This window comes from Suillus discolor, assembly GCF_016758755.1.
Source record: "Suillus discolor strain FC423 chromosome Unknown F5147scaffold_7, whole genome shotgun sequence".
In the NCBI taxonomy this organism is placed as follows: domain Eukaryota; kingdom Fungi; phylum Basidiomycota; class Agaricomycetes; order Boletales; family Suillaceae; genus Suillus; species Suillus discolor.
Window position 1 is genome coordinate 615,305 of NW_024541254.1, and position 20,704 is coordinate 636,008.

At 48.0% G+C, this 20,704-nt stretch overlaps 11 protein-coding genes across 11 annotated transcripts; 3 read left to right on the forward strand and 8 right to left on the reverse strand.

Annotated features, from left to right (window-relative positions):
- Positions 1-117: 117 nt before the first annotated feature.
- Positions 118-993, reverse strand: F5147DRAFT_606009 (kinase-like domain-containing protein; the record flags this gene model as incomplete). The annotated part of the gene is made up of 5 exons (XM_041432336.1): positions 811-993; positions 726-756; positions 634-671; positions 364-582; positions 118-312 (listed from the first exon to the last, which is right to left on the reverse strand). Coding segments are annotated over exons 1-5 (648 nt in total), but the record flags the coding sequence as incomplete, so codon positions are not given.
- Positions 994-1,223: 230 nt separating this feature from the next.
- On the reverse strand, positions 1,224-1,993 carry F5147DRAFT_675269 (uncharacterized protein). Its single transcript, XM_041435908.1, has 2 exons — positions 1,635-1,993; positions 1,224-1,589 (listed from the first exon to the last, which is right to left on the reverse strand). The coding sequence occupies exons 1-2, from the start codon at positions 1,822-1,824 to the stop codon at positions 1,546-1,548; spliced, it is 234 nt and encodes a 77-aa protein (XP_041297307.1). The 5' UTR covers positions 1,825-1,993; the 3' UTR covers positions 1,224-1,545.
- A 570-nt stretch (positions 1,994-2,563) lies between these two features.
- Positions 2,564-3,973, forward strand: F5147DRAFT_384783 (uncharacterized protein). The gene has a single exon (XM_041429520.1). It carries the CDS (start codon positions 2,795-2,797, stop codon positions 3,833-3,835), a length of 1,041 nt encoding a protein of 346 aa, XP_041297308.1. The 5' UTR covers positions 2,564-2,794; the 3' UTR covers positions 3,836-3,973.
- A 708-nt stretch (positions 3,974-4,681) lies between these two features.
- On the reverse strand, positions 4,682-5,109 carry F5147DRAFT_384841 (uncharacterized protein). Its single transcript, XM_041429522.1, has one exon. The coding sequence runs from the start codon at positions 4,983-4,985 to the stop codon at positions 4,749-4,751; it is 237 nt and encodes a 78-aa protein (XP_041297309.1). The 5' UTR covers positions 4,986-5,109; the 3' UTR covers positions 4,682-4,748.
- Positions 4,816-6,229, reverse strand: F5147DRAFT_384816 (uncharacterized protein). Its single transcript, XM_041429521.1, has 8 exons — positions 6,107-6,229; positions 5,614-6,050; positions 5,531-5,563; positions 5,462-5,482; positions 5,300-5,412; positions 5,157-5,246; positions 4,960-5,109; positions 4,816-4,904 (listed from the first exon to the last, which is right to left on the reverse strand). Exons 1-7 carry the CDS (start codon positions 6,132-6,134, stop codon positions 5,031-5,033), a joined length of 801 nt encoding a protein of 266 aa, XP_041297310.1. The 5' UTR covers positions 6,135-6,229; the 3' UTR covers positions 4,816-4,904; positions 4,960-5,030.
- A 1,960-nt stretch (positions 6,230-8,189) lies between these two features.
- On the forward strand, positions 8,190-10,481 carry F5147DRAFT_384948 (AFG1-like ATPase-domain-containing protein). Its single transcript, XM_041429524.1, has 9 exons — positions 8,190-8,427; positions 8,515-8,774; positions 8,824-9,215; positions 9,268-9,377; positions 9,436-9,764; positions 9,816-9,860; positions 9,912-10,022; positions 10,073-10,329; positions 10,390-10,481. Exons 1-8 carry the CDS (start codon positions 8,361-8,363, stop codon positions 10,202-10,204), a joined length of 1,446 nt encoding a protein of 481 aa, XP_041297311.1. The 5' UTR covers positions 8,190-8,360; the 3' UTR covers positions 10,205-10,329; positions 10,390-10,481.
- F5147DRAFT_385219 (uncharacterized protein) lies at positions 10,300-11,737 on the forward strand. Its single transcript, XM_041429525.1, has 5 exons — positions 10,300-10,329; positions 10,390-10,554; positions 10,608-10,971; positions 11,023-11,357; positions 11,418-11,737. Exons 3-5 carry the CDS (start codon positions 10,698-10,700, stop codon positions 11,523-11,525), a joined length of 717 nt encoding a protein of 238 aa, XP_041297312.1. The 5' UTR covers positions 10,300-10,329; positions 10,390-10,554; positions 10,608-10,697; the 3' UTR covers positions 11,526-11,737.
- On the reverse strand, positions 11,530-12,320 carry F5147DRAFT_675302 (DUF1960-domain-containing protein). Its single transcript, XM_041435909.1, is given in 5 exon segments — positions 11,530-11,849; positions 11,901-11,931; positions 12,028-12,030; positions 12,050-12,070; positions 12,126-12,320. The coding sequence occupies 5 exon segments, from the start codon at positions 12,207-12,209 to the stop codon at positions 11,620-11,622; spliced, it is 369 nt and encodes a 122-aa protein (XP_041297313.1). The 5' UTR covers positions 12,210-12,320; the 3' UTR covers positions 11,530-11,619.
- F5147DRAFT_606020 (uncharacterized protein) lies at positions 12,321-15,935 on the reverse strand. Its single transcript, XM_041432337.1, has 17 exons — positions 15,610-15,935; positions 15,493-15,558; positions 15,358-15,443; positions 15,220-15,309; positions 14,997-15,167; positions 14,888-14,941; positions 14,757-14,834; positions 14,694-14,709; positions 14,563-14,645; positions 14,479-14,515; positions 14,314-14,432; positions 14,037-14,252; positions 13,745-13,975; positions 13,055-13,693; positions 12,808-13,003; positions 12,654-12,753; positions 12,321-12,598 (listed from the first exon to the last, which is right to left on the reverse strand). The coding sequence occupies exons 1-17, from the start codon at positions 15,857-15,859 to the stop codon at positions 12,514-12,516; spliced, it is 2,517 nt and encodes an 838-aa protein (XP_041297314.1). The 5' UTR covers positions 15,860-15,935; the 3' UTR covers positions 12,321-12,513.
- F5147DRAFT_817967 (carboxyl transferase) lies at positions 15,629-18,536 on the reverse strand. The gene is made up of 14 exons (XM_041443600.1): positions 18,295-18,536; positions 18,013-18,199; positions 17,894-17,957; positions 17,800-17,837; positions 17,705-17,749; positions 17,586-17,646; positions 17,285-17,538; positions 17,067-17,231; positions 16,864-17,017; positions 16,686-16,820; positions 16,614-16,630; positions 16,523-16,552; positions 16,409-16,470; positions 15,629-16,353 (listed from the first exon to the last, which is right to left on the reverse strand). Exons 1-14 carry the CDS (start codon positions 18,528-18,530, stop codon positions 16,119-16,121), a joined length of 1,683 nt encoding a protein of 560 aa, XP_041297315.1. The 5' UTR covers positions 18,531-18,536; the 3' UTR covers positions 15,629-16,118.
- Positions 18,537-18,656: 120 nt separating this feature from the next.
- On the reverse strand, positions 18,657-20,434 carry F5147DRAFT_384916 (ArfGap-domain-containing protein). The gene is made up of 6 exons (XM_041429523.1): positions 20,392-20,434; positions 20,152-20,333; positions 20,035-20,101; positions 19,920-19,977; positions 19,743-19,871; positions 18,657-19,695 (listed from the first exon to the last, which is right to left on the reverse strand). The coding sequence occupies exons 2-6, from the start codon at positions 20,258-20,260 to the stop codon at positions 18,817-18,819; spliced, it is 1,242 nt and encodes a 413-aa protein (XP_041297316.1). The 5' UTR covers positions 20,261-20,333; positions 20,392-20,434; the 3' UTR covers positions 18,657-18,816.
- Positions 20,435-20,704: the final 270 nt, after the last annotated feature.

Consider the following 20,704-nt stretch of genomic DNA (forward strand, 5'->3'; position numbering starts at 1 on the left):
GGAGGGAGGACGAGAGTTTTTGTGCGCCATGAGAGGTGACTTCTCGGACTGGAATACACGGCGCATGTCGTTTGTTTCACCTGAACAATCGGCGATATCTTTACTGATAGTGTCAACTAATTGTACAGCTGTTGGACGACTTTCCGTGCTCGAGATCGGGCGCCAGCATTCCGAGATAAGGGCCCAGTGTTTCTCTGAAATGCATGGATCATCCGGCCGAGGCGGAGTTTCTCCTACAATCAGCTTTGCTATGATACGAAATTCAGCCGTGATGCCTCTATCTGTATACCACGGAAATCTGTTAGAGAGGATCTGGGGAACATAGTCAAGTCAAAGACAACTCAGTGATAAAAGGCAACTTGCCTGTAGCATCACGCTACCAAAAGAATAGATGTCACTTTTTGGTGTAGGCAAATAGGAAATCTCTGGATCTCCAAGAAGCTCGGGAGCGGTCCACCGTATTGCACCGGGACGGCAGGATGACGGGGCAATCGAAGATCCACCTTCAAGTCCTCCTATCACCGTAGAAAGCCCAAAGTCCACAAGGCACGCCATGCCTTCTGCGTTTATCAAGACATTGCTCTACAGACCATCTAATTCAGACACAGATGCATGTAAAAACAATTCTCTTACACCGGTTAGATCTCCGTGGATGAGAGGGAATGAGTGTACTTGAAAATACTGGTCTGAGACGATACAAGTGAACTCGGAGGAAGATGACCCACAGTAATTTAAACCAGCTGCGACATCATGAAGCTGTTGTGACCGGTGGCTCAGCTCACACCTAAAACGACAGATAGTAGGTCTCACCAGCCATAACTTCGATATCAGTGATGAATTTCCACCGTAGGTGTCCAAGAAATTTGTCAATGTTCCATTGGGTATCCAGGGCGAAACGAGAGAGATGGTCTCGGGGGGTCCAAATCTCGCTGTTACGCCTATGAATGGCACGATATTCCGATGTTTTAATTTCATCCATATTTTGATCTCTCGACGGATTCTCTACAATGTGAGGTTCAGCCTTCAATAGGAATGACGGAGAACAGATCCCACTGACCCTGATATCATCTGCGCTAGGCAGAAAACGCAAAGCCTTGACAGCAACCTGAGAAGGAATCGTCACATTTCGATTGTTCAACACGCAGAATTAAGGCGCTCATACTTGAATTTGACCCGATGTGGTCTGGTAGATCCCTCTGTAGACATTTCCGAAAGACCCTCCAGCCACAGGATGGTCATCTAACCGGAGAATACGACCGGTGAGGTCTACGGGCGCTTCTACTGCTTTGTTCATTTAGTCGGGTCAGATTGAAGGACGGAGTGAGTTATGTGTGGGGCTATACTTGTATTGTGTTTTGCGGACTGGCCTAGGAAGACATAGCGCAAGAGCATCTAAGAAGGTGGTTGATGCAATCGAAGGTTTCAGTCGAGGGAGTCAATCTCGAACCGTAACTAAAGCGGCAATGACTCGGATAAAGTGTTCGAAGAATTGAACAAAATAGTCTCCCGAGTGAAGGCGGTGGTTGTCAATGTCATTACACCCCTTCACACAGCTAGTCTTTTTGAGTCTAACCTGTTTGTCTCAATTCCTATATGGTCATGGAAACTGTGTCGTATGTAGGGACACTGCATACCGAAAAACATTTTTAGAGGCTGCCACATAATCTGCCGCTTCCATGCTGTCCAGTCATGAGCTGCCATAGTGATATGGGTACCTGGGTAAAGGCGGAACGCCATCGTCAGAGGCGGGAGCACCTGGTCATACAGCAGCGCAGTAGCGTTGCAAATGGAGACCTGAAGCAGTGAGAGAAATGAATCGAGCATACCAGTTTATCCTAGACTTTGCTGAGACCCCACCTACAACCAGCGGGTATATGAGTATACTCTCTTGACCTGCGCCTGACTTAGTCAGCACATAGAGGCAAGTAGTACAGACCGAATCAATATTGTCAAAGGCCAATACGTGTGTTGCATAAAAACCTGCAGACTGCAGTAGTAGCAGTACGAGTTTGTCAAAATTTAGCCTTGACCTGCTACAGGAGTCCGAGACTGATACTTCCTAATTAGGTCAAGTGATGTGACAAATAAATAAAACAAAAATTACAAAACCCCAATTAGGAACGCTAAAGGTAAATTTTGAAAAAAAACTCGTACTGCAGGTTTTTATGCAACACACTGTAACATGCAAGTACTAACTATTCAACACCAACGAGCTCTGCCTGATCAGATTCTTAAATTACAGCAAGCCAGATGTTTGGTTCACATCCGAGTACCGTATTGTGCTGCCACTCAAGCTTGGTGCGGTTCACGTATTGAGTAGAACACCTTCCTAGGCGCTTCTCGACTTTCTACTACTCCTGGATCTCGAAACTGGCAAGGATATCATCGGAGGGCAGATGGGTATTCTACAGGTGCGCGCATTTGTTGATAAGTTCGACAACGCTGGCTTGCCCATGGGTGAAGCTTGAGGATAATGGATTGTCTTACTTTTGAACCAATTTTGAACACAGGTGGATTTGATCGAACTGCGCACACCCTGTTATCAGATTCGAATACGAGTTTGCCAATGCCCAATTTCCATATCCGCGCTGTGGAATGTCATATTTCGCGAAACTAAAACACATGCGACCTACTGAAGGAATAATAACTTTATTGTGGACCATCGGGTCACGACTTGTGGTCCAACACATACTTGGATGCGCCTTCAGCCACTGATGTTCGACTTGTTCCGCCATTGTTCACGAAGTCTTTAAGAGGGCTCCTTCGAACCAGTTTTTCATACCACTTACCCATCATGGCGACTATTTCCCCAGCTTTATTCGGCAACCTTCCCATCGAGCTCGTCAACCTCATCATGAGTTATGCAGCTCGACCTACTTTTGCTCAACCAGACCAATACAAGGCGAAGAATCCATACTCAACCGCTCGCAAACTCTGTCTAGTCTCCCAATATGTCAGGAGGCACGTTGCACTGCCCGAAATGCTGCACACAGTGTTACTGGACTCTCGCAACAAGAAGGCTTTCGTGCATGCTCTACGGATGCAGAAGGAATACACTCAGACAAATTCTCGTCTCTGTTTTGCGTACACAAGTTACATACATAACATTTGGATCGGAGAATTTTGTCCGAGTCCCGAATACCCTTTTACGGACCGCTCCGATGGCATGTTTGTGCCTCATTCAGACCTTGGGCTCTTGGCTCCGGTACTCCTCGGCGCACCATCGCTTGCGATCGACTTTGCAAGCATGTATTTCTTGACACGCTGCGTGGAGCATGTATGGACCGACATGGGCGAGGACACCGACCAGGAATGTTCGCCACCTCCGTGGCGCACGAAAACTTTAACACTATTGGGGAATGTCACTAGGCCATGCCCCATGACGATGTTTGCCTCAGGATCAGCCTTCCTGGCTTCCCTCGCCCACCTTATTGTACTCCCTAACTCACTAGCAGACGTAAGTTTGCATGTCGCTGGTCGGGCTGTTGGCGCTGTTGGACCTCAAGACTACAATCTCCCTCAGTGGATGGCGCACGCTCCATGGGCTTTATTGAAAAGGCTTAAAACCGTCTCTTTGGCTTTCCCGCGTGTGGAACTCCCGCTCGATACAGCTGAATTCAGTGCAGGAATGAACTTGCAGACGGAATTAGTGACGTTCCCCGCTTCCCTGGTGAAGGGCTACCGCGTGCCCCTGGAGATAAAAGCATCTACGGAGACCGGAGAGGGGTGTATTTCTTTGGACGACGTTCGTGTTGTGGTATCCGATACTCGGGTGCACTTTTGTATATATTGTCAAGAGTGGGAGAAAGTTTGGGCATGCGGATGGCCCGGGTAGGCTGGAGGTGGAGAGATGTTACGATACGATTGATATTGGGTATATGTGCATGTTCGCAGATGGCTTCGTGTAATGAACAAGCATATATATTTCTTGGCATCAATCAATGGGCTTGGTCGGGTCTTTGTTTATGAGGGTTCATGAACGTTAAAATAAGTAAGTCGACTTTCTATTGCAGATAGGCCTAGGCCTTGACAGGTGAGATTCAACTTGTATACGAAAAATAACCCCGATGGAATCGTCAGCTTTCATAGTTCAGGGAGCACTGGATCCGAGACATTTGACATCGCCGAGGGCAAAGGTCTATCTCGATACAAAATCAATTATGGTTATGATCTTTTCCCTTCGCGCGAGCACTCGCCATTCGGAAGATTGAGGATGAACTCGTTCGAGCACTTTCCCTGCTAATATCTGTCGTCAGTTTATCTACGAGGAACATTCGCATGAAATTTTCATCTTACCAATAGGTTGGCAAGGAAGATGAGGAATTGCCTGATTGATGGGCATACATGCGCGTCTGCCACATCTCATGATAATTATACATCGTGACGGGTGTATATTGCACAGCGGATGCTTTAAATCCCATCTACTCTCTCAGGTTCAATCAAACATACCTCTTGATTCCAGCTCAGCCACGCCATTCCTGTGTAGGAGCTCCACAACCCAGACTTCTTGCGGGCTAAAATGCAGTGCCTTATGTTCCACGTCAGAAAAGTTATGCGAAGGCATTGGCACTCATGGTCGCGCGGAGCCTTACCATGGGATGCTACTAATGTAGGGCTATACTTGCATCTGACAGAAGACGCGAATTTCATAGTTAGTCTACATGTCGGTCAACTACGAGACAGGTTAATGTCATCTGATACATACGACGAATGATAACAATCAAAAGTAAGATATTCCCGAGACCAATTTAGAAGCAGCCACACAGCCGGCCGCTACCATGCTGTCCAGTGGTAACCTGCACTCCTGTGGAAGGTTGTTGCGAATTTTGATGAGTAGAAGGAATATAGTCTTCATCACGAATCAGGTCCTCGTCAAATGTGGGAGCATCCGCTGCAGCATAGCGCTGCAAATAGATCAATGAGACCTGAACTAGAACAAAAAATATTAATCGAGCATACCAGTCTACCCGGAGCAAGAGGAACATCGACAATAGGCGGTAGTGCACGACCTACACGAGCGGACAGCCAGGTTAATATGTGATGAAGTCGTGTTTTGAAAGTAGTTGGAGCGGTGGCAGAGGATTGAGTGCCGAGCGGTATGGATCGAGCCTGAAAGAATATGAGTCGAAAACGAGATCATGACAGACGACACTCACGTTCTTGTGGGGATCAATATCTGAATGCACCTGATTCGTGGCTCGTACGGAGGGAGAGATCTTGTGAGGTAGGGGTAAATTAGCAGGGAACTGTAAAGGGGCTGTCAAGTCGACTGTGACTGCATCAGGAAGAGGAAACATACATCCAGAGGATCACGAAGCTGATCAGTTCGAACAGGAGACATGCGAAAAGGAAGTATTTTGCGAAGGTAATAGAGGAAGGCACGGCGTTCCTGTGGATATATGGTGGAGAAATCTCTTTGTGGGTGAGGGACGATGAGCGGCTGTATTGGGTTACGGCGCACGGGACGATGTGTTGCGTTGGACTATAAGGAATTAATAGAATGCTGGTGTATACGAGCAGGGTCACGTACATCGAGGAGTCGTGGATTTGTAGCTGCATTTATCTGTAACAGGATGTTAGTCGACAAACAGGTAAGTGTGCATGGATGCATACATTAGGCTGCGCTTCTTGTGCAGACTGGATAGTGGCAAGGATGTGAGGTGGAGTGTCGCATATGTAGATCTTGTCACTCCAGGTAGTGTATGCCAGTTGGTATGAGTTGGGTGAGAAGATGAGGTGGTCAGGAGTAGTACGAACGTCGAATGAGGCGAGGAGCTGGCGCGACTCGAAGGCCCAGAGCTTGATGGTCCGATCACGGGAAGCGCTAGCGAGGAGTGCACCATCAAATGAAAGTGCTAGACCCCCTATGATATTGGTGTGCCCTTCAAAGGGAGCCCTGACAGTCTGCAGTGTCGACGCATCAAACTCATAGATCGTCTTGGGCTCGTCATAGTCCCAGTGCCACTGCCCCTCGGTCCGCGCGTAATCCTCCGAGTCATCCTTGAAGTTAAATGCGGCCAAGATGGTCTGGTCTTTGGCTGTCCAAATCACTGGGGCACGTGTCACTATTCCGCGAGAGTATTTCCGAGTCTGAGTCCACACTAGCCTGATATCCAATCTATAAGTTTCAACATCCCACACCTCGATACACCTCGCTACATTTGATATGACTGTGAGCTTCTTTGAGTCTTGCGAGAATCGAACCGCGCCCACCTCAGCTGGGATTTCGAATAGTAGTTTGCCAGTGTTTAGGTTCCATACCCGTGTTGTGACATTGGGATAATTTCCTCCACTCGCCAGCAGGGTGCTATCCGCGGAGATATCGATGCAGATGATACTCTGTGAGTGGCCTTCAAACGTTCTTATGATCCCCGTTCTAACTTCCCAGACTTTGAGTTCCCCACGCTCCTTGTCATCTCCACCAGCAGCGACGATCCATCGACCATCCCTTGACACACCTACTGCATGTACTCCCTCCTCACAAACTTCCCGTACCCCCTCAATCTCCTTCCCCGCCTGAAGGTCCCACCGTCGAACAGTCTGATCTTCAGATCCACTGATCATTTGCTTGCCGTCCGAAAAGTAGGATATGCATAAGTTATGGAAGGTCCTTCCTGGAGGTTTACGGGCGGATAGTTCATGGCCCTCCAATATCATGACTGGTTCCAGAATTGACTTCTTGGATGCCGCGCCTGGCTGTGTCGAGCTGGAAGCCATGACGGTTCATTCGCTTGGGAGGTTGGCAGATGTTTGTCGATGAATTCGAAGGACCACCAGTGAGTGACTCGTTCTTCGAGTTCTCGCGCACTGTTCTGAAGCTGAGCGCTGATGGTTAGCTTGAAGTTACCCAACTTGTTCCCTGCTGAAGATAACTGTCAGTTCCGTACTGGAAGTTCAGGTGGACGCTGGCTCTAATCGCCTGATAAGATAACAACTCTTTAAGAAGCCTGAGCTCTGTCCTGTGCATAGCACAGCATGTGCTTTTTTACCCTTCCTTCTTAAACCTGCTTCTCACTATCCAGCTCACAGCCATTCTCATGCTCTAGCACCCCAGTCTACACAACCTGGAACCATCATAAACCACCAAACACCAATTCGAACGCCACATACGTCTTCTCCTTACACCCGGAGAACTCTTCTTATGATTCAGTCCTGCGTGGGCGTTCGCTCTCACCAATAGCCAAATATTACCAGTGTCCGACTCTTGGGCAGTTACATCTACATCTTCGCTGCATCCTGGCAGTTGCTGGACTAATAACTGCACAAGCACTGATCTATCCACTACGCCTGGATGTCGAAGCCGAAGATAATATCATCCGCAACACCATAGGTATTCGACAAGTGTATCCGAAGACTATTGGTCGTCCGGCAGATGCTTATGGTAGCGCGAGACTCTTTTGAAAGTGTGTTGTCGAGCGGCGTTTTGATGAAAAGCATTTCCTGTACAACGGATGGTCGAGTTCTCCGTAAAAGAAAGGTCGCGAGCTTGCGAAGGAAATGTCTTCAATGTCAAGGGGCAAAGAAGATTTATGTTGGTACGTTGAACCAAGAGGCGAGTATGCGATATAAACTCGATTAAGGATACATGGATTTCCAGAGTCTTTCCACAGAGTCAAGTAAAGCTTCAAGTATGTAACACGATCATTTGAACCGTTGTGGACCTAATTGAAACGTGGCTCGTTCCTGAACGCCATTTCCCCCTCTTTGCACTTTGATGCTCATTATCAAGTCTTGTACGATCATGAACCTTGTATCGGGGGGCTGTCCTTGGTCGTAGGAGTATAATCAGCTGTAAGCATACTATGCTCCTGCAAGACTTTGTAGTTTCGCTTGGCCCCTGTGTTATAAATTTGGAGGCATCGATACAGGATTGAAATCGCGTGTTCACAAACCTTTGCAGGCGGTGGTGTTCTCAAGGGCGCCGTGGGTAGAGAGTATCGTATGGGTACAGACCTTGTCCTGCAACAACTTCTTGCAAACAAGCTCGAGCTCTGAAGATATCAGAGAAGCTTTCTGACATTTCATCACCATCCTTCTCCATACTAACATGGATATCGTCACATCTCCAGTTTGATACTACTACTAGTATACTCTGTCATCGTGGAGACTCGGATGAGTGTGGAACCGGTTATTTAAGCGCCGAGTAATGCCGAAAGCAATTGGTTGCAGTGGCTCCCCGCAAGCTCCCCGTTTCTGTTATAACTTATTCCGTACCCCGTCGGCCGGTATCGTGTGGCGTCCAGACTCCAATTCTTTCCTGTGCAGTGAACTGTGTCAACTTTCCAACCACTCCCTTGCATTACACACTACTATTTCTCCTTCACTTTTTATTTTTTGTTTGTGGACGGAACATTGTCGATATGAATCCAGCTCGGTCTAGTGCGCTCCACCAGCGGAATCGACTCCTATTGCGGACGACAGTACAAAGTAGGCGGGCGTTGGCCACATCAATACCAGTCGCCTCACCTTCCAGCTCTTTGCCGTCTTCCGGTCATGGACATGGACACGGGAAAGCATTCAATTCCTCGCTTGCCGTAGAAAGCATTGCACGCAGCGATCCTGCCGAATTCGCTACAATCAATCAATTCGAGACCTCACAAATGTTCCCGGAACCGATCTCCCCGATAAAGCAACATGAAAAACTCGTGCAGTCTGGGGTACTTCGAAGTGACGATCATCAGATTCGTATCGTCGGCAAACTTCAGCGTTTCTGGGAGCAGGTACTCAAGTACAACCCCCCACCTATACCTGATGCGAGGACAAGTGATTCATTGGTGATTTTCTTTCATTTTCTCTCAGGACCGCTGACCCACTTGCTGCTAGATATCTCGTTTGTTTTCTCGTGCACCTCCAGAACCAGGAACGGCGCCTGCATCGGCACCAAAAGGTCTTTACCTTTATGGCGACGTTGGCACAGGAAAGACAATGCTTATGGACCTCTTTTACCAAACACTGCCCCCTTCTATCACACGCAAGCGTCGTGTGCACTTCCACGCCTTCATGATCGATGCACATAAACGCATACACGCTACTAAATTGCTCATGGGACACTCTGGTGGCGATCCCATTGGTCCTGTTGCGCGGGACCTGGCAAAGGAGGCGTATGTGCTATGCTTTGATGAATTTCAGGTTACGGATATCGCGGACGCCATGATTCTGAGGCGTTTATTGGAAGGATTGATGAATCATGGTGTAGTTTGTGTAATCACATCCAAGTGCGCATCTCCAGCTTTTCGTGGCGGTATCTTATGATTGACTGTCACACAGTCGACACCCAGACGATCTTTACAAGAATGGAATTCAACGCTCAAGCTTTATACCCGCCATAGAGCTTCTCAAATCGCGCTTTGAAGTGACGGACTTAGACTCAGGAACTGGTGTGTATCTAGTCATACTCTTCCGGTGTATGTATGATCTTACGATTATCATGCACAGACTACAGACGGATACCACGCGCCCTCTCCCACGTATACTATCATCCACTAACACCAGAGAATAAAGCCGAGATAGACAAAATCTTTAATTCACTGACATGTCCAACTCCTACCGCTGCGCTTCAAGATCCTGTTATTGAGAATCGCCCAATAACGACGTGGGGCCGCACGCTTCGCGTTCCGCTTTCGACGTCAAAGGTCGCGCGATTCTCATTCGAGGAAATTTGCGGCCGTCCGTTGAGTGCCGCTGATTACTTGGAGGTGACGAAGCAGTTTGGTACTCTGTTTATCACAGACGTGCCGAAAATGGGGATGGACAGGAAGGATATGGTATGTTTCTCCCATTCGTAGATCCTTGCAGCATTAACCATCATTCTACAGGCAAGGCGATTTATCACATTCATAGACGCATGCTACGAATCCAAGGCAAGCTCGCATATCTCATGCTTATGATCGATAATCTAACGACTGGCGCAGACAAGGATTTTTGTATCGTCAGAAGTACCCATATACCAGATCTTTTCGGATGATTCGGCGGGCTCAGGGAACGGCATCTCAGATCACATGCGGAGTGTGATGGATGATCTGGTACGTTTCCTTTCTTCAATTCTTCTTACGACATCTCAATTTCTGTAAAGGGCCTATCTCCGGAAGTTGTGGGCTCAAGCTCGATGTTCTCAGGCGACGAGGAAATATTTGCGTTTGCGCGGGCTTGCTCGCGGCTGGTGCAGATGGGGAGCAGAGAATGGGCAGAGACAGCTTCTCAATAACAAGGACACGTAGATGCCTACGCGCTCCCTGGTACATAAGTATTATATATATTGCTGATTTTTCTTCTATATGCAAACTCATTCTAATATCTCCATCTGCAAATCCACTTGTTTACATCGTCACTGTAAGCATTTCTTATTATGACGTGACCGCGATATGCTGACTCCCTTATGATTGTTCGCAGGCTTTCTTGCACCGATATGTTAAGTTCGTAAACCAATATCCACACTATCTCCTTCAGCGGTTAGTGATTTATGTCCTGTCATTGTTGTGCAAGTCTTATCTCTCCTGTGACTCACTATGACTCGGTGGGCGCCCTCATTTCATGGCGGGGATCAGCAGAAATAAGGTGCCGATGAGTCACTGATCAACGAATTTCCCAAAGCGTCCATGTCCTGTCAGGTCTGCTTACAATTTGCGGGTATGGCGCGACAATGCTTAGATATGGACGTTCTCTACCGAACCTCCTGAAGCCCATGATCGGGATTTGTCATGCGCAAAAGTAATACCCTACCCTGGGAACATCTTCGACGCGCTACGTATAAATGCGGGGAACGTTCGAGGTGCTCCATCGGATTCCGCTACAGCACCATGTCAAACACCCCTGTTACCGAAATCATCACGCTCACGAGCAATGATGCGATGAAGACAACTCCCAAGTTCCAGGAGGCCGTCGAGCTCTTGCGCCAGTCCACTTTTGAAGGCCTCCAACAGATGTACTGGGGCGATCGCGTCCAGCAGCCTGGAATTAGGCAGTGGTTCATCAGTGAGGCATTTCGGCTCTAGTGACTCCGTGTTGAGCTAATCACGCGCACAGATTGGGATCACCGCCCTCAGAGGTCTGAGTCGACGGCCGCGATAGCGGCGCAGATCAAAGAAAAGCTCGAAGCAGTTGTTGACTCTCCTCCGACGCGCAGGCTCGTCGCTTTCAATCCCTACCCACCTACCAAATGCTTTGCCGCGCCGTTCACAGAAGTCATTATTAGCACTGTGAAGCCTGAAACCGACCTGAATGAATTCAGCAAGATCGTCGACGCATCGTTGGAAGTGTGCCATGATTTTGAGGGATGCTACGGAACTGCGTGGGGATACGTCGTCGATGCAAAAGACGCAAAGGAAGTAGTGCTGTTGCTTGGATGGGAGAGTCCAGAGGTGAGTACGCGTGATCTAGAAAGTGTGAAGCGATGCCCATCATATCTCGATAACTCTCAGCATCATGTTGCGTTCATGCAGACGGAGCCTGCTAGGAGAACAACACTTCCTTACGTTGAGGGAGTAGAGGACTCGACTGTCTTCTACGTTCAGTCACAAGATGCATGAGGATAATCCATGAATCAGAGAAGGGTGAAAGTGATTGTTCTAGTAATACATTGTGACCTTGTTGCAAATATCTATACAATCATGATCATGTTTATCATATGCCCGACATTCCCTTGCCCTTGTTGTCCATCAAGCTTCCACGCGCAGCATTCATGGTTGTTGTTCCTGAGGTGATGCCATTTCCGGCCTGATCTTTCCCCTTCTCCAGAATGTGCATCAAGACATCGACATCTTTCGTCGTGCCGAAGATAGTATCCAGTTGTTGTTTTGAAGGCGCACCCAGGATGCCCTGTGCACCTTGATTGGAGTAAAAGATTTTGAAGGCTAGGAAATGATGCGATTAGATCACAATCGCACGATCGAATCAGTGCTCACCATCGACTACCTCAGCTAGAGGTATCGTTCTATGCATACGTAGGAATCATCAGTGGTGGATTATCGGGCGATACTCGTACACTTTACCTGTCTGCAAAATGTGAATCAGGTTATGGATCATCTGATAGTCAAAAGGCGAGATGCTTACCTCCTGCTTTCCATTTCTTGTACTACGATGATGTGAGATCAATTGTTTGAATTCAAGTCAAGTCAATATCAGCTTACCTCTGCTGGATTAACAAAGGTGATGAACTCGTCTGTCGATTGAGTGTCGGGCTTGTACACAACCTTTGTGAGGGACTTTGGCATGATCAAAAGGGATCGGGTGTTGGTAATTGGATGGTAATAGAGTAATTTGAGTGGTTCAGCAAAATGCAACGAGAATGATGTAGTTGTTGGTTGAATGATGGTGGTCAGACGGAGCTTGCGAGTGACCTTTATACCCCACACGCCACTTTGACGTCACTGAATTAATGAACACTTCAATGTCACATGACCATGGATACATCACGTGCCGGCGCGCAACAATGAGGTCAATTGTATGTAATAATCGATTGCGCGGCTCTCAATTAAGGTCTCCAAGGCGAACACAATAACGATAGCCCGCCGTGAGTCAGCTCAGCCTTGTCCAATCCAATGCCGGCACGGATCGCCTGCCACTCTTGATACTTACATGAGTCAGAGGAACGAGGGAAGGTCTAGGAGAAGTACAACAATTAATAAGCGTAAATGAAGACAACCAAAGATACTGGCCTTCCATGGGCGCATTGAAAGGGAAATGCAGTCGCAGCAAGATTTCTCACAAGGCGTTCGCACTGTTCCAGTGATAGTGGATCATTGAACATGACTGCGCCTGAGTGATCAAGTAATGAGCAAGAGTATATCAAAAGCACTTTGACGTTAGTACCGCGACACGCTTTTGAGTTAATCAAATCCAGAAGCTCCTGTGGACACCAGCGAAGAGCCTTGAGCCACCGCGACTCGTCGTCCTTGATGTTATCGACGTCTTTTTGCTGCGATAAGTTAGGAGGAGACGTCTCCTCGCTTTCGAGAGTTCCCAGGTAGCCTTTAACAAGGTCTCGCAACTCATCATTCATGAGTAACTGTACCACAGGATAATAAGCCTGTGACACCATGACAGTGTCTACGCGTACCTTGTCGCTCACAATCGCAGGTATTGCTCTGACAAAGACTTGTACATACCCGCCACTGGCTTCATCTCTTGCGCATTCCGATTCGAACGAGGTCAACTTAGCCAATCCCTCAAAGCGTATACCCCACCGGTCGAATGCTGATTGTACTTCTTCGATAGTCGCCAAGCGCGAAGCTTCGTGATGCGTGAGTAAAATAGGCACAGCAGGCGACAGTTCCGAAACTTCGACGCCCCCGGTTCCCTCGCAATGTCGTAGGAAGCCAAAGCAAATTTCGGTTAGAAAGCGTTCGACGCGGACTCGTTCGTCCGCAGCGTGCTGATCAATCAGGATCAGAGTTGAGCCACCCGCTGCAAGGTTTTTTGGGGGTTTCCCATGTTCCTGATGCGTGGAATGATCTAAATCAACTAAACAGGCGATGAACTTGCGGTCGACCTGGTTGATGACCTGTGCCTTCAATAGGTCACCTTTGTGAAATCTTGTTCGTGCGTGTTCGGAACCTGACTGTGTCCCAAAAGCGGAGGCGCAAGACAAGGGACGATTAGAGTGAACAATAGGATAACCCTGATCATCGGAAGCTTGATTAGCAAAGAGCGGCAAGGATGGAATCCTTGGTTCCGTAGTAGCATATGCGTTGTTCGCCTTAGATACCGAAAGGTCAAATTGTGTCTATCTCAAACATTCGGAACCTACGATGAGAGCTTCTTGTAGCCAATCGGGCATTTTATTGTGAACAGGGCCGGAACATGGACCCTCTCGGAGAAGACGTGGAATTCGGGAAACACGGTTCGCGCTAGCCGAGTTCGTTCCGTCGATCTTGTGGCGCGAACTTTGCAAATAAGAATTTCCAGTACGAGGATTCACGATGAACATTTCACCCGTTTCCCAAACCGACGTTCGCGGAATTTCCTCGGACATGTTTCCCTTTTGATCACGATCAGCTGAGTACCAAAGCTTAACGGTAGGCTCCCAACTGCCTGCTCACTGGGTGAATAAACACCGCCTGTGCTTCCTTCGGCTCTGTCTTCCTATTAGCTGGGACCTTATTTTGGTCTGCGCTATTTGGAACCATGGTGACTTTGCGCTTCTTGGGCGGGGAACCACAGCCTTCCTCAGCGCCACGTTTGCCAGATGTGAAACCATGTCGAATCAAGAACGAATCAATCACAGAAGAAAGGAATGTTGTCACCACATTCTTATGCTGTGTTCACCGGATTCAGATCACCCGGGAGCCGGTCGTGGATAGAAAGAAATCTACACACCTCGATCTGAACTGCGGATTTTGCTGGTTCCAGACAGTTATCAATGAGTCGCGTTGGTATGACCAAATTTAGAACATAGATAACTTTCTTCTCGCCTTTGCGGGGCGAACGGCGCACCGCTAGAACTGAATTAAGAACTTTCTCAATTGGAACAAACCAACCTACATGATCTCAAACTGGTTTCTCCTCCTTCATCATACGCCTACAGTACATAAAAAAAGCGAAAGATACCACAAATAAGCGACTTACATGCTTCATAAACGTACTATTCGAGAATTTGTTATCAATTAGGCGATGAAGATCGCAGAACGATATCGGATGTTTGTTTATGTCTGAGAACCGACTGAGCATACGATGCAAATATGCTTACACACACTCACACAGATACTGATGAGCCTATTTTGTCGTGAGTGAACAGGTGTCATACAAACTTGTGTCATCACCTTCGAACGTGCTCCAACTAGGGACATGAATCCCTCCACTTTCAAATCTCCGGATGTGGCATCAATCTCTTCCACATGCTGTACCAGTCGATCATGAGTGAATGACGCTGGGTTCAAATCGTTTTTCTCACCTCGGTCAGTGCGCGACCATACATGTGTCGAAATGCAGCCAGGATTGAACGGGTCTTTGTCGTGTCAACCGTGAGACGACATGTCATCTGTTTCAAAAGACTTACGTACCTTTGGAACCCGGAGAACCTGCCCCTTGCTCGAGACATTTTCTCTTGATTTGCTGTCATCTTGAAGAGTGAATGCCACGTTGGGAAACATCAAAGCATATGCCTCGACCTCTTGCTTGATCCCATCTATAGTCTTGGCTATAGAGGGATGAGATTGACGACGAATAGGAAGCTGCGTACGCGCGTCAGAAGAAGAAACGCTACATGTGTATGACTTGGCTCACGCTAAAAAATGCATCCCTGACACATACGACACTTCCTGCGGTTTCTCTTCGCCACCGAATCGATGGTCCTGAGTACAAAGACTTCCCACCCTGCAACACTAGTTGAGCCGGGTTCGCACAACAGCCGCATTCACAAACCTTGAGAATGACAGACCAACTTTCTCGAGACTGAGACGTGCGTGACGAAATTTCCAAACAGCATAGTTCAGCCATTGATGATAGAGCTATAAGGAAAGTCTCAGCGATCATTCGACGAGTAGAATAGCACAAGACCTTCTCCGCGAAAACCAAATGTCGAAACAGAATCTAGGGATGCTGGGGTATATGCTTTAGACGTATCTGCGATCATTTGCTGAGTGACGTGTCTGAATGCCATAAAATACAACTTACTGTATCTTCCTTCCTCCGACCCCTTGCCAATCATAGTTAATCCCGCTTTGCTAATCCCAGCACCGTTATCCCGCACCCAACAGCTCCATTCTTCGCAGTCAACGCCAATATCCACCTGAGATGCTCCGGCGTCCAAGGAGTTCTGCAACAGCTCCGAAACTACTTGTGGTAAAGAAGTAAGGAGTTGTGTGGAACGTAGTTTTGCACGGGTCTCTACAGAAAGCTGGTTCAAAGACGTTTCACACGACATGAAGAGTAGACGATGAATCAAGAAATTTTGTTTATGAATGGCGCATTGGTGTATTGAGGAGCAGCCAAATCTTTACATGACAAAATTGCATTAGGCGTTGTTTGGCAAAAGCCTTAAAAACAAATAAACGAATATGGCAGGTCTAATATTGCTCGACTTCGGGCAAGTAGTCGGCCAAACATTCATTGCAGTCCAAAACCCGCAAGAAGGTGGGGTTCAATGTTCAACCGTCCGATCATTCGGAAAAAATATATTATCTTTACATCCTGAATACGCCGAATCCTTTGCCGTCGCCGTCCCATGTAGTGGAGCCAACCGATCCCCTTCCGCGCGACGTAGGACGCTCTCTTGATGCTAGCGCGAGCCCAAGACCGACCACATCCCGTGTGTCCGCAGGCTTGATAATACCATCGTCCCATAAACGGGCAGTGGAGTAGAGCGCAGTTGACTGTGCTTCAATGTCTGCTTTTAGTGATGAATGCTGGCTTGGGTCTCTGCAAATGGTAAGTGTTAGTCCGTAAAAGGGAGCATTTGTGTTAGGGAACTGACTTAGAGACCGTAGTCATAACTTGCGATAGCTGACCAGAGCCCATAACTGATACCTTCGCATTCTGTTGTGACTGTTATCGCAATGAACTCCATTTCAAAAAAGTTCGGACTCACGGGCCACATCCATAGGAACCGCGGGGAGTACTAGATTACAAAGCACGAACGTGAAACCACCCATCAGCATGTCTAAACGGAGGTTACTTACAGCGCGCCCAGCCATTCCTAAAGAAGGACCATCGTTAATCCAACAGAAGATCCTCAATGGAGCATGCATTACCATAATTGCCAGCTCCAAAACTTCCTCCGACGATGACGGTTAACTTTGGAACATCAGCGCATGCAACTGCTCGAACCATCTTGGCACCATCCTTCGCAATTCCTCCTCTCTCAGCCTTCGAACCTACCATGTAACCTAGATGGGATAGGTCAGATCATCTAGCGGCCCGAACTATAACACCACCTGCCAGTGACGTTCACCAAGAACAAAAGTGGAATTTGACGTTGTGAACATAGTTGAATGAAGTGTGTGGCTTTTAGAGCCGATGGGGAGAATAGAATTCCATTGTTCGCGACGATACCTACTTCGTACCCATGCACATGTGCAAAGCCCTGGATAACTCTGTAAGGAAATGCAGGCTGTGGATAAAAAAGGTTTTACCGTAATCATGGTCGGACCATATTCCTTCTTGAATTCTCTGAAACGGCTGCCGTCTACTATCCGAGCGATCACATCTCTCATATCGAAAGCCTGGCGCGAATCAGTGCCAACAATACCGTGTAGCTCCGAAGCGGGGTACACAGGGTCCTCTGACACTGCTGATGGCTAATCTCTCGTGTCAATGAAAAAAAGAAAGCTGACCCTGTGTCATCACGTACACCAATTGGTTTCCACCCAGCAATGCCGAGGTCGCCGACCATGCCCCTTGCTATTGCAATAGCATGCTCGTCATCTCGCGCGAGATGATCGGTCACGCCGCTTTCGCTCGAGTGCATTAATCCACCACCAAGAGTCTCCTCATCGACTTCTTCGCCTGTAGCAGCCTTAACCAGTGGTGGTCCTGCGAGGAAAATTCGCCCTTGGTCCGCAACAATAATATTCTCGTCGGCCATTGCAGGAACATATGCGCCACCTGGATCGGAAGTGAGACAAATACAGTGTCCTGGGTTAATCACTCACCTGCGACAGATATACCATGTACTAGTGCAATCTGTGGGATACCGAGAGCAGACATTTGAGCCTAAGAAGCGAGATGAGTATCACATGGTATTCACGCATATGCGTCGGATCCATATTACCATGTTGTAGAATATACGGCCAAAGTGCTCTTTATCGGGGAATACCTGGAGTGCTAGTCACAGCTCTGTCGGTCCCATGTTCCATAGAGACTTACGTTGGCTTGATGAGGCAGCGCCGCACCCCCTGATTCGACTGAAACGAACAGATTGCATTTGGCAAGCAATGTAGCAGGAAAAAGAATGGCATACCAACGTAGACACATGGAAGACCATGTTCCCGTGCGACCTCCTGCGCTCGTAAATGTTTCTTGACCTGAAGAATTATCAATATTTGAATCTGCATGCAACTTGTGCCAGTTTCTGCTCACAGTCAAAGGATAGTATGACCCGCCTTTAACTGTCGCATCATTCACGACGACCATGCACTCCCGCCCCGATATTCTACCGATACCTGTGATCATCCCAGCACCGGGAATATGCTCTGGGTAAACTTCATGAGCTGCTAGTGGTGACAACTCCAAGAATGGGGTATGTGGGTCCAGTAGCAACGACAAACTAATGGAGTAGTTCAGCGACGATTACCGAAATTTTCGGAGTCTCTCAGATTCCAGGAAATGTAATTAATGATAATGTGGAGTGAGCTCACTAACCGTTCTCGGGGTAGTTTCTTTCCCCTGCTTCGCATGCGCTCTGCAGCCTTCGGACCTCCGCCCTGTCTCGCATGCTCTAATCTGGCCTCCAAATCTGCAACCAATACGTCCATGGCATTCGCTTTCTCCCGAAACTCGGGCGAGGCAGGTGAAATCAGCGAAGGGAGTACCGAAGCATGATAGCATCGTGCAAATACGGTCGATGACTGTGTTGCACGCTTAAGGACAGACTGCATGACGAGCAAACGATTCAGCCTCGACAAATAGTGAGAAATATGCGGTTCACAGAAGAATAAGAACGCTCGTCAGCTGTTTCAATGTTCAACGCGGCCGGAACTAGGGTGCCGCTGTTGACGTTATTCGGGGACCCACATTTGCACGTAAATATATATATGGATTGCAGCACCTGACGGCGTCGATCACCATCAGCGTCCATTACACACACTAGCATTACAGTCACTACAGATGCGCACAGCGTATCCTTCAAGCTAAATCTACATCCACCAAACCCCACAATGCCTATCAGAAATCCTTCCACTCATCCCAGTCGTCGTCCTTAGATTTCGAAACAGGTCCAGGGGTCCTCGACGTACCTGAAGTGGGGTGAACAGACGACTGACCTAGGCTTGTGCGGCCGTCGGAATACTCGTTGAAGAAATCCTCTGTGTCATCGTGATATAATGCCGACGTCTCCCCATCATTATGCATCGACAGGGCTCCATACCCAGAACCTTGTGGCCCTGACCCCAACGTGTCTTTCACCGTCCCCACCACGCCTCCTACTTGATCAGCAACATCGATGCCCAACTGAGTTTTAGACCATTCATTTGCCGAACGACCTGCATCTTGTGCGCGGCGTTGCGCTTCTGACATGTACCCGCGAACGGTAGCATGCAGGTTTGGATCCAGAGCACGCTCCATTCCAGGTTGAATCACATTTTCACTGACAACACGCGATGCACCAGCGACAACTGCAGAAACGAGAGACCACCCCTTGCTTAGGGCGGCTCCCGGATTATCCTGGAAGTCTTGAAGTGTGGGAGCTGAGGTGGATGAAAGTCCGAACGACGGGTGTTGAGAGGTTGGAGGTGAAGGCGTGTTCCCAAATCCTTGATAACGGCCGCCTTGGGAGGGGGGTAAATCTGCAGGGCGAGTGGCGTTTGCTTGACCTAGGGATGAGAAAAAAGCTTCGTTGGCAGATTTTTGATCCGTAGTGGTTAGATCCAGGGAGGGTTGCGGCGAACTTGCGGAGGACACCGGAGACGTAATGTTACGTGCCGAGGTACGCGACTTGCGTAAACCTTGCGCAGAAGACGGACGTCCTGGAGAGTTCGTTCCGCTCCCGGAGCTGGATGGTGGGGCGGATGGAGTCCAAGGTTTGTCGGCTAGGGCCGCGTCTAACTGGAGAAAATTGAGTCAGAGATTGCAAGATAAGATGGTCGGCATACTTTTTCGCGATATTGCGAAGCTGCCCAACAATGGTAGGTATCGTATGCACTTGTACCTTGCTTATATCCGCCTTGATCTATTGGTGTGTATGACTCGATGAATTGTCTGAAAGGAGCATTCCCGCCGAGCTTGGGACAAGTGAGTGAGGAATGTAAACTTGTCATGCAATTACCCACCTGCATACGCTTGATCTGATCCGCCTGCCAAGTATCCATTGAAACTGATCTCACGAAGCTATTGTCGCGTGAGATTTGGTGGTTGAAGAAAGTGCACATATGATGGTAAATTCACCTGATGTGCACTCCGAACCCTCTGTGTACACCAGCGCATTGCAAGCACAGAAATATCGCGAAACTAACTTTCGGGGAATGACCGAGGGACACAAAGAAAGGAAACACATGTATTCACCTGAAGCCCATTGTGGGTTTGGATTACCACAGTCTACACATGTCTTGTTCTTCAGATCCTCACGCTTGCTGAGCTCTTGAAGAATCTTTTTGGCTGCGACCTGATCCATGTCGACGTCGACGTTGCTCAAAGGACTGGGCGTGAGAAGGGTTACCAAGTTTAGGTGGTCATTTCCGTCGAACCTTGGAAGTAATAAACCCTGTTACTATTACAATTGGACATGTTCAAGACCTCACGCACAGTGATTTAAATTTTATAAGAAGCCGCTAAACAACGAAGGATCTGTTATTTTTCACAGATCATGACGATTATATGTACTTGCTTAAATGTTTTTTTTGAATGACATTAATATTAAATTGGTTACCCACGGAATTTCGGCATTCCCAGGGTTACAGGTTTATCTGCCAGAGTAAATAGTAAATCTGATAGTAATCTGATAACTAATTGAGGGTGAGTTTTGAGTTTTCCCCGTTGCCACATATATATCTGTCCGAGTAAGTTTCGGAGTGCGCTGGACGCATCTTCCAGGAAGGAATGAAAGTTTATTACGGCT

What these genes read in the sequence shown, in the direction of transcription:
- F5147DRAFT_384783 (XM_041429520.1), top strand. Translation starts at nt 2,795, where the DNA reads ATGGCGACTATTTCCCCAGCTTTATTCGGCAACCTTCCCATCGAGCTC.
- F5147DRAFT_384916 (XM_041429523.1), bottom strand. Translation starts at nt 20,260, where the DNA reads ATGGATCAGGTCGCAGCCAAAAAGATTCTTCAAGAGCTCAGCAAGCGT. An exon ending in GGGTTCGGAGTGCACATCAG is followed by an intron (nt 19,978 to 20,034) that starts GTGAATTTACCA and finishes ACGCGACAATAG; the next exon opens with CTTCGTGAGATCAGTTTCAA. An exon ending in CTTCGCAATATCGCGAAAAA is followed by an intron (nt 19,696 to 19,742) that starts GTATGCCGACCA and finishes AATTTTCTCCAG; the next exon opens with TTAGACGCGGCCCTAGCCGA.
- F5147DRAFT_675269 (XM_041435908.1), bottom strand. Translation starts at nt 1,824, where the DNA reads ATGCTCGATTCATTTCTCTCACTGCTTCAGGTCTCCATTTGCAACGCT. An exon ending in GCCTCTAAAAATGTTTTTCG is followed by an intron (nt 1,590 to 1,634) that starts GTATGCAGTGTC and finishes ATGACCATATAG; the next exon opens with GAATTGAGACAAACAGGTTA.
- F5147DRAFT_384841 (XM_041429522.1), bottom strand. Translation starts at nt 4,985, where the DNA reads ATGTTCCTCTTGCTCCGGGTAGACTGGTATGCTCGATTAATATTTTTT.
- F5147DRAFT_606020 (XM_041432337.1), bottom strand. Translation starts at nt 15,859, where the DNA reads ATGTCGTGTGAAACGTCTTTGAACCAGCTTTCTGTAGAGACCCGTGCA. An exon ending in AGGTTCTCCGGGTTCCAAAG is followed by an intron (nt 14,942 to 14,996) that starts GTACGTAAGTCT and finishes GACACGACAAAG; the next exon opens with ACCCGTTCAATCCTGGCTGC. An exon ending in AATCCGCAGTTCAGATCGAG is followed by an intron (nt 14,253 to 14,313) that starts GTGTGTAGATTT and finishes CGGTGAACACAG; the next exon opens with CATAAGAATGTGGTGACAAC.
- F5147DRAFT_817967 (XM_041443600.1), bottom strand. Translation starts at nt 18,530, where the DNA reads ATGCAGTCTGTCCTTAAGCGTGCAACACAGTCATCGACCGTATTTGCA. An exon ending in AAGAAACTACCCCGAGAACG is followed by an intron (nt 18,200 to 18,294) that starts GTTAGTGAGCTC and finishes CTACTCCATTAG; the next exon opens with TTTGTCGTTGCTACTGGACC. An exon ending in GGTCATACTATCCTTTGACT is followed by an intron (nt 17,958 to 18,012) that starts GTGAGCAGAAAC and finishes ATAATTCTTCAG; the next exon opens with GTCAAGAAACATTTACGAGC.
- F5147DRAFT_384948 (XM_041429524.1), top strand. Translation starts at nt 8,361, where the DNA reads ATGAATCCAGCTCGGTCTAGTGCGCTCCACCAGCGGAATCGACTCCTA. An exon ending in ATTGCGGACGACAGTACAAA is followed by an intron (nt 8,428 to 8,514) that starts GTAGGCGGGCGT and finishes GACACGGGAAAG; the next exon opens with CATTCAATTCCTCGCTTGCC. An exon ending in GGAGTGTGATGGATGATCTG is followed by an intron (nt 10,023 to 10,072) that starts GTACGTTTCCTT and finishes ATTTCTGTAAAG; the next exon opens with GGCCTATCTCCGGAAGTTGT.
- F5147DRAFT_675302 (XM_041435909.1), bottom strand. Translation starts at nt 12,209, where the DNA reads ATGCCAAAGTCCCTCACAAAGGTTGTGTACAAGCCCGACACTCAATCG. An exon ending in CCTTTGTTAATCCAGCAGAG is followed by an intron (nt 12,071 to 12,125) that starts GTAAGCTGATAT and finishes ACATCATCGTAG; the next exon opens with TACAAGAAATGGAAAGCAGG. An exon ending in TCTAGCTGAGGTAGTCGATG is followed by an intron (nt 11,850 to 11,900) that starts GTGAGCACTGAT and finishes ATCATTTCCTAG; the next exon opens with CCTTCAAAATCTTTTACTCC.
- F5147DRAFT_384816 (XM_041429521.1), bottom strand. Translation starts at nt 6,134, where the DNA reads ATGTTGAAACTTATAGATTGGATATCAG. An exon ending in CCAACGCAACACATCGTCCC is followed by an intron (nt 5,413 to 5,461) that starts GTGCGCCGTAAC and finishes ACCCACAAAGAG; the next exon opens with ATTTCTCCACCATATATCCA. An exon ending in ATATTGATCCCCACAAGAAC is followed by an intron (nt 5,110 to 5,156) that starts GTGAGTGTCGTC and finishes ATATTCTTTCAG; the next exon opens with GCTCGATCCATACCGCTCGG.
- F5147DRAFT_385219 (XM_041429525.1), top strand. Translation starts at nt 10,698, where the DNA reads ATGCGCAAAAGTAATACCCTACCCTGGGAACATCTTCGACGCGCTACG. An exon ending in AATTAGGCAGTGGTTCATCA is followed by an intron (nt 10,972 to 11,022) that starts GTGAGGCATTTC and finishes TCACGCGCACAG; the next exon opens with ATTGGGATCACCGCCCTCAG. An exon ending in TTGGATGGGAGAGTCCAGAG is followed by an intron (nt 11,358 to 11,417) that starts GTGAGTACGCGT and finishes GATAACTCTCAG; the next exon opens with CATCATGTTGCGTTCATGCA.